Here is a 6034-nt window from a genome sequence, read left to right on the forward strand (position 1 = left end):
CCTCTTTCTTCTCCCCAGGAGTTCTTCTATGAGATCTCCTTCACAGAGTTAGCTTCTAAGACGCTAGAGGTCACAGTTTGGGACTACGACCTGGGGAAGTCAAACGACTTCATAGGTGAGTTCATTATAGAAACACTGATTAATAATAATAAAGGTGTTTTTGTCTTATTAGGTCTAATTCTTTCTAACAGCCTCATGTACAACACTAGATGTTGCCCAGCATATTTGAGGATGTTCTGAATTAGCTGTTAGCATAAGAGCAGTGGAGCTCTGTGTAAAACCCAGATGGGTGTCGGTTCGTTTAAACTTATCACAGGCTACTTGGTGTAAGTGATCACATTTCTTTGTGTTGTTCTGGTTAAATATATTTTCCTGCCTTTACTTCCTCAGACATGTTTTTGTAGGGATTTCTAAAGCAGAGATTGGAGCCAAATCTGTGGAGTTCACTTTGTAAAGTTACACAAAAATTTGTAATAATGTGAGTTATTTAGCTTGTCATAAAAGAAAACATTTTCAAGCTAAATATTTAGCTTCAAACTAAATATTTAGTTTGCTACATAAATGCTTTGTTTTAAGCTAAATATATAGTTTAGAGGTAAATATTTACCATCAATTTCAATATTTATCTTGCTACCCAAATAGTTAGTCTGAAGCTAAATATTTAGTTTAGAGCTAACTAAATAAATAAATAATTTGAAGCCAAATAATTAGTTTATTAGCTAAATATTTAGCTGTTTCATTAGCCAGTTAGCTGGCTAACTAGTTTTATTTTTATTCTTCACCTGTTACCCAGTTAACTAAGTATTTAGTTAGCTGACTAACTTAGCCAACTAAATATTTTATTTGGAGGTAAAAATTTATTTGAAATTGTGACATTTAAAAATTTATTAGAAATATGACTTTAAAAAATGACCTCCCATCGTTTCCTCTTATTACTCGCTACATAACGGGTATTTCTATGGTAAATTATTGACTGTGTAACTTTACAAACGTCCCCTCATACAATCTAACCTCTTCTTTATTTTTATTCTTCAGTGACTAAAAGACATTTTTATAAATCAAGTGTCATGTCAGTGATAGATGCAGGCAGATGTTTTTAACACGTGTTTAAAATCTTTAAATAAAAGCACAAATCAAAGATTTTTAACAACACTGGAGGTAAATAATTGTATAAAAACAGCTCATAACTGCGTAGCTTTCAGGAAATACTGCTTCTGTGTCGAATGACGATCCTGGTCTGGTTCTAAATTTGCACGCGGATCTCATTGCAATTGAAATATATTCATGTGATGTAATGCAAGTAATAGTGAATGCCCGTGGGCATCTGCAGAAAGCTGCTGGGGAGAATTTCATGGTGTGCAATCTGTCAGCGAAGGCGACAAGGGCAACCTCACTTATTAATATTTAATTTGTAATTTCCACTTTCAACATTTAAGCTCTGCATGTTGAACCTGCTCACCTTTTTCAGCTTCTAGACGTTAAATCTGGGGTCAGACATTTCATACGTGTTACTTATTTATTCAAACAACAGAAAATATCAATGGTACTAATTTTTAAAAAAATAATTCAAAACCAGACTGATATTTTCTTCCAAATCATGTATTGCATTTCAACCTAGAAAAAATACAGTTTTAGTTCTAGAACTAAAAAAGTCTATTTTTGTTTTACTGCTGAAATATTTACTGCTATTTCAGCACCTTATGGTTACAATTACGGTCAAAATCCTGATTAACTCAATTAAAAAATAAATGATTTATCCCAGAAAGAAACTAACTGATGTCCAGTAGCAGTCAGTCATGCAACAAATCTGAGGAGGCCTCTGACTGAAGACTTTTGGTGTTTGCCAACAGCTCAATTTCTGGGTGTTTTACATTTCACAGTAACAAACTGCAAAAAACTCAAATATTAGCAAGTATTTTTGTCTAGTTTTTGGTGCAAATATCTTAGTTTAAAATAAACAAAACTAACTTATATAGGAGCTTATTTTAAGTCAATAATTACTTAATATTGATTTAAAAAATATTAATTCCACTGGCAGAATATCTCACCTATAACAAGATATTTATATAATAATTGAGCCAGAACTTTTTCATTAACATTATGGCATTACAGACATAAGAAAACATCTGTATTTTGCTCAAAAGTTACCAGTAAATGACTTGTTATAATAAAGTTGGTAATTTTGATGTTATTCTCATAACTTTGACTTTATTCTGGTAATTTCATATATTTTTTACATTTTTATTATTATGGCCTTAATACCCCATCGTAACTTTCAGCTATGAAATCATGACATTTAAAATTAGACACCTATAAAAAACTATATATATTTTTAAAATCAGAAAGTATGTTTAATACTTGCTTAAAATTTTTTTTTTAATCTCTTGGACATATATTCTAATTTATTGAATACAACGCGCCTGGGTTTGACGTTTTGATGACATCATTAGAGGTAAAAGCTGAACCTCTACACATCCCTCGTCTCTGGGTTTAAAAACTCTTCCTCTTCTGCGTCTCTGCTCTGGTTAGGGGGCGTCTCCTTCGGCTGCCACTCGCAGGGCGACGCTCTGCAGCACTGGATCGACTGTCTGAAGAACAAGGGCCAGAAGGTGGAGCGCTGGCACACCCTGACCAACGAGCTGCCCGGCTCCACGGTGCAGGAGTGAAACCGGGACGATTCGCCGCACGCGCTCAGCACTTCCTGCATGACTGCCGTGGATTCATTTCCTGCTGACTGAAAGCAGCAGTAACCTAACGTTTGAGCTAGATGGACTTAATTTAAAGGTGACCTATTATGCTTCCTTCATCAGGTGAGGACGGGTCTCTGGTCTACACAGAACGTGTTCACATTGTTTGCACAAAATAATTAAGATTTTTAATGAGGTCCTTTCAGAATGAGTTGTTTCAAGGCGTCCTGTCACTTTAAATCCACACCCGCCCCCCCAACTTAACGTTTGCACTCGCAAGTGAAAATGGCTGCAAACAGACGCGCAAAAGCATTAGTAGAGCCTCCTGCACAACCAACAAGAATGCAGCAAGTGGTTTCTTGATGGTAAGTCAACAACAAAACGCTTGGCTTTTCCAGCCATTATAAAGCAGTAAAAACCAGCTGGAGCTCTGCTTTGGTTGCTAGGTGACAGGCGGAGTTCCGCTGGGGTTGCTAGGTAACGGCGCAGTGGCCGTAGACCCTGCCTAAAATTAGCTGGATGTCTTTTTTTTTTTTTATTGCTTGGGTTGTTTTTAGAAGCAGTTGAGACCCAACTGGAAGAACAAAAAACACAAAATATTAGTGCAGATATATTAGAAAACTAACTTACAAGAGATTGTTTTAAGTAAATAATTCTGTAATATTGATGGAAAAGTACCAGCTCCACTCGCAGATTATTTCACTTATAATGTGGAATGGGAAAATGTTTCATAAGTAAAATAATTTACCAGTGGAGCTAAAACCTTTTAAATTAAAAATAAGCTCCTATTTTTCATTAAAATGTTACTTGTAAGTTAGTTTTGTTACTAGGAACTAGCATCATTTCACTCATAACAAGACATTTTTCACTAGTTGCAAGTGAAATAACCTGCCAGTGGAACTAGTGCTTTTTTTAAAATCAATATTAAGAAATTATTGATTTAAAATAAACTACATCTTGCTGAAGGGTTAATTGTACGTTAGTTTTGTCTTATTTCAAGTATACTAAGATATTTACACTAGAAACTATCAATCAAGTTTATAGTACAGGGCATGTCAACAACATGGCAGTTCAAAGTGTTTTACATTGTGAAACATGGTCAACAGTTGTGAAAACCAAGAACAGACAGTGAATATGTTGGTTAATTTTCCATTTATTTTGGTTCAAAAGCAGCTAACAGGTGGGTCTTCAGTCCAGACCAAAAATACTTGGTAAGATTTTGTGTTTTTGACGTGTGGAAGAATAAAAACGTGCAAATAAAATGAATTTTGCATAATAGGTCCCCTTTAAAAACATTCGCAGATGTTCATGTCCGTTTGGAGAATCTAAAGGCTTCAATCTGATCTGATTTAACAAGAAATCCTGCATGTAGTGTGTGTGAGAACAGGGAGGGAGTTTTAATTATCCTGCAGTTTGACTTCCAGCCAGCTTTGCTTGCTTTTATTAAATCCTGTCAGTTATTTCCATTAACTCCTGACATTAAATCTTGACGTCCCTGGCAATAACTTTCTTTTCTTCCCTGATGCTTCCAGAGATTTCCAAGTGGTCTTAATCCTGCCGGACGTTCCCCATCTATTGATCTGCCTGTCACTGGGCCCAGGCTGATAGGATAATTGGCTCTTTTAATGTCGATGGTTCGTGTGAGTCGTTTGCATGTTTGATGTTGATGGAGTAAAAGAAGAGTTTTATTCTAACTCGCATTTCGACGTCTGTAACAGTTGTTTGACGTGTCAGCTCTGATATTTATGTGTCAATGCTTTGTTTTTATATATATATATGTATAAAAATAAAGCAGATGGCGGCGGTTTAATTAATAAATGACACTATCAGCCTGTTTGTCTAACACAAATCAGTGATGAATTGTTTTAAAAACAGTGTTGTGTGGTACCTCTGTATTTTACCAAGCTGCAGGTTTTATCTGTGGTGAATGAGGCTAATGCTAACAATAATAATAATAATAAATAATAATAATGGTGTTTATATGTAAATACTTTTGGTGTTTTAACTGTTTTGAATATTTGTTATTTTGTAAAGTGGGCATGATTGTTGTTTGTTTCTTTATAAAGCATTTATTTATATAACTGGTTGCAAAGTGGCCTCTGAACCCAGGGGCAACTCAATAAAGCTAAATACTGCCACCTAGTGTCCTGGACCTGCAACTGCAACATATTTTCAAACAGGTGAGCAGAACAACGCTTACTTTATAAAACAGAAATTAAAAGAATCAAAAGAACTACGCAACATGCATAATAAACTCCATGTTTATTGGAAATTTTGGTAAGGATTTCTAAATGAAATATTTTTAAATTGAACATTTTAGAAAAATTCAACCATTTGAGTTGATTTATTCACTAGATAAATAAATTATTTAAAATAAAAAAGTAAAACACATATACCACACAATTCCTTTGAAGTAAAAAGTAACTTAAACTTTTTAATATATATATATATATATATTACTGTGTTATATAAAGTTTCTTTCTTGAAATTTTGAAAATATTTCAGAAACAAAAACCCCCAGAAGAAACACATTCCCTTACAATTGTCCTGAAGCCACCAGTACAGTGTTACAACAGAGGAAGAATACAAAATTAATTAATTAAAAACAACATTAAGGGTGAAAAAAAACAAAAATTAAATATAAATTATTTTGTCTATGCTGCGACTGACCGCTAATCAGCTATTTACGGTTATAAAACATTTTATATTTTTAATAAAAATTACATACAGCTTTAAGTGCTCAAGTAAAACTTATAAATTCATATTTTAATGACACAGACATTCTTTCAATATTTTATGTCAGTGCCCACTGACCCTTTGCAGTTACGTCACTAACTAATTCGAGGCGTCATGATGGACGTCGGAAGTGAGGGACGGGAGCGACTGAAACAGTTTTCCAAAGTTGTTTTTTTGCCGGTTATTCGTGGCTTCTACTTGTTTAAGTCGAGCTAATTTGTGAACGTAACTCACCCGGTTGGGGCTCATATACGGCGATATGTAGAAAAGTTGGAAACAGCTAGCTTAGAAACCGACCCGTACCTCCTCCCTCCTGACGTGTTGATCAAATTACTGACTTTGCCTGAATTCACACCACATGATTTATATCACTACGTCATAAAGTGCGTTTACCTTTACACCGGAGCAGCCTTAAAAACGTATAAAAGACGAGACTAAACATTCTTTTCCATACATGCCCTAGCATGTAGGCTACATGACGGTGCGGCATTGTCTCCATGGTTACCAACGGTTAGACGCGACTTTTCCATAATGCAGTGTTTGATATCTTTCTAATCACATTTAAGGTACGTGAACGTTAATCTTCTTTCCTTGTAAAAAGTGTTTGCAGC

General features: G+C 34.8%; 1 protein-coding gene across 4 annotated transcripts in view; it reads left to right on the plus strand.

The window, feature by feature from the left end:
* Positions 1–4825, plus strand: part of LOC103481380 (double C2-like domain-containing protein alpha) — a 47231-nt gene extending 42406 nt beyond the window's left edge. For all 4 annotated transcript variants that reach the window (XM_008436786.3, XM_008436785.3, XM_081600607.1 and 1 more), the window contains exons 10-11: positions 19–115; positions 2530–4825. In XM_008436786.3, coding sequence (XP_008435008.1) covers positions 19–115; positions 2530–2666 — 234 coding nt within the window. In that variant the 3' untranslated portion in view covers positions 2667–4825. The remainder of the gene's footprint in view (positions 1–18; positions 116–2529) is intronic.
* The last annotated feature ends 1209 nt before the right edge of the window (positions 4826–6034 follow it).

The sequence above is a fragment of the Poecilia reticulata genome, chromosome 19, assembly GCF_904066995.2.
Source record: "Poecilia reticulata chromosome 19, P_reticulata-male-v2, whole genome shotgun sequence".
NCBI lineage: Eukaryota > Metazoa > Chordata > Actinopteri > Cyprinodontiformes > Poeciliidae > Poecilia > Poecilia reticulata.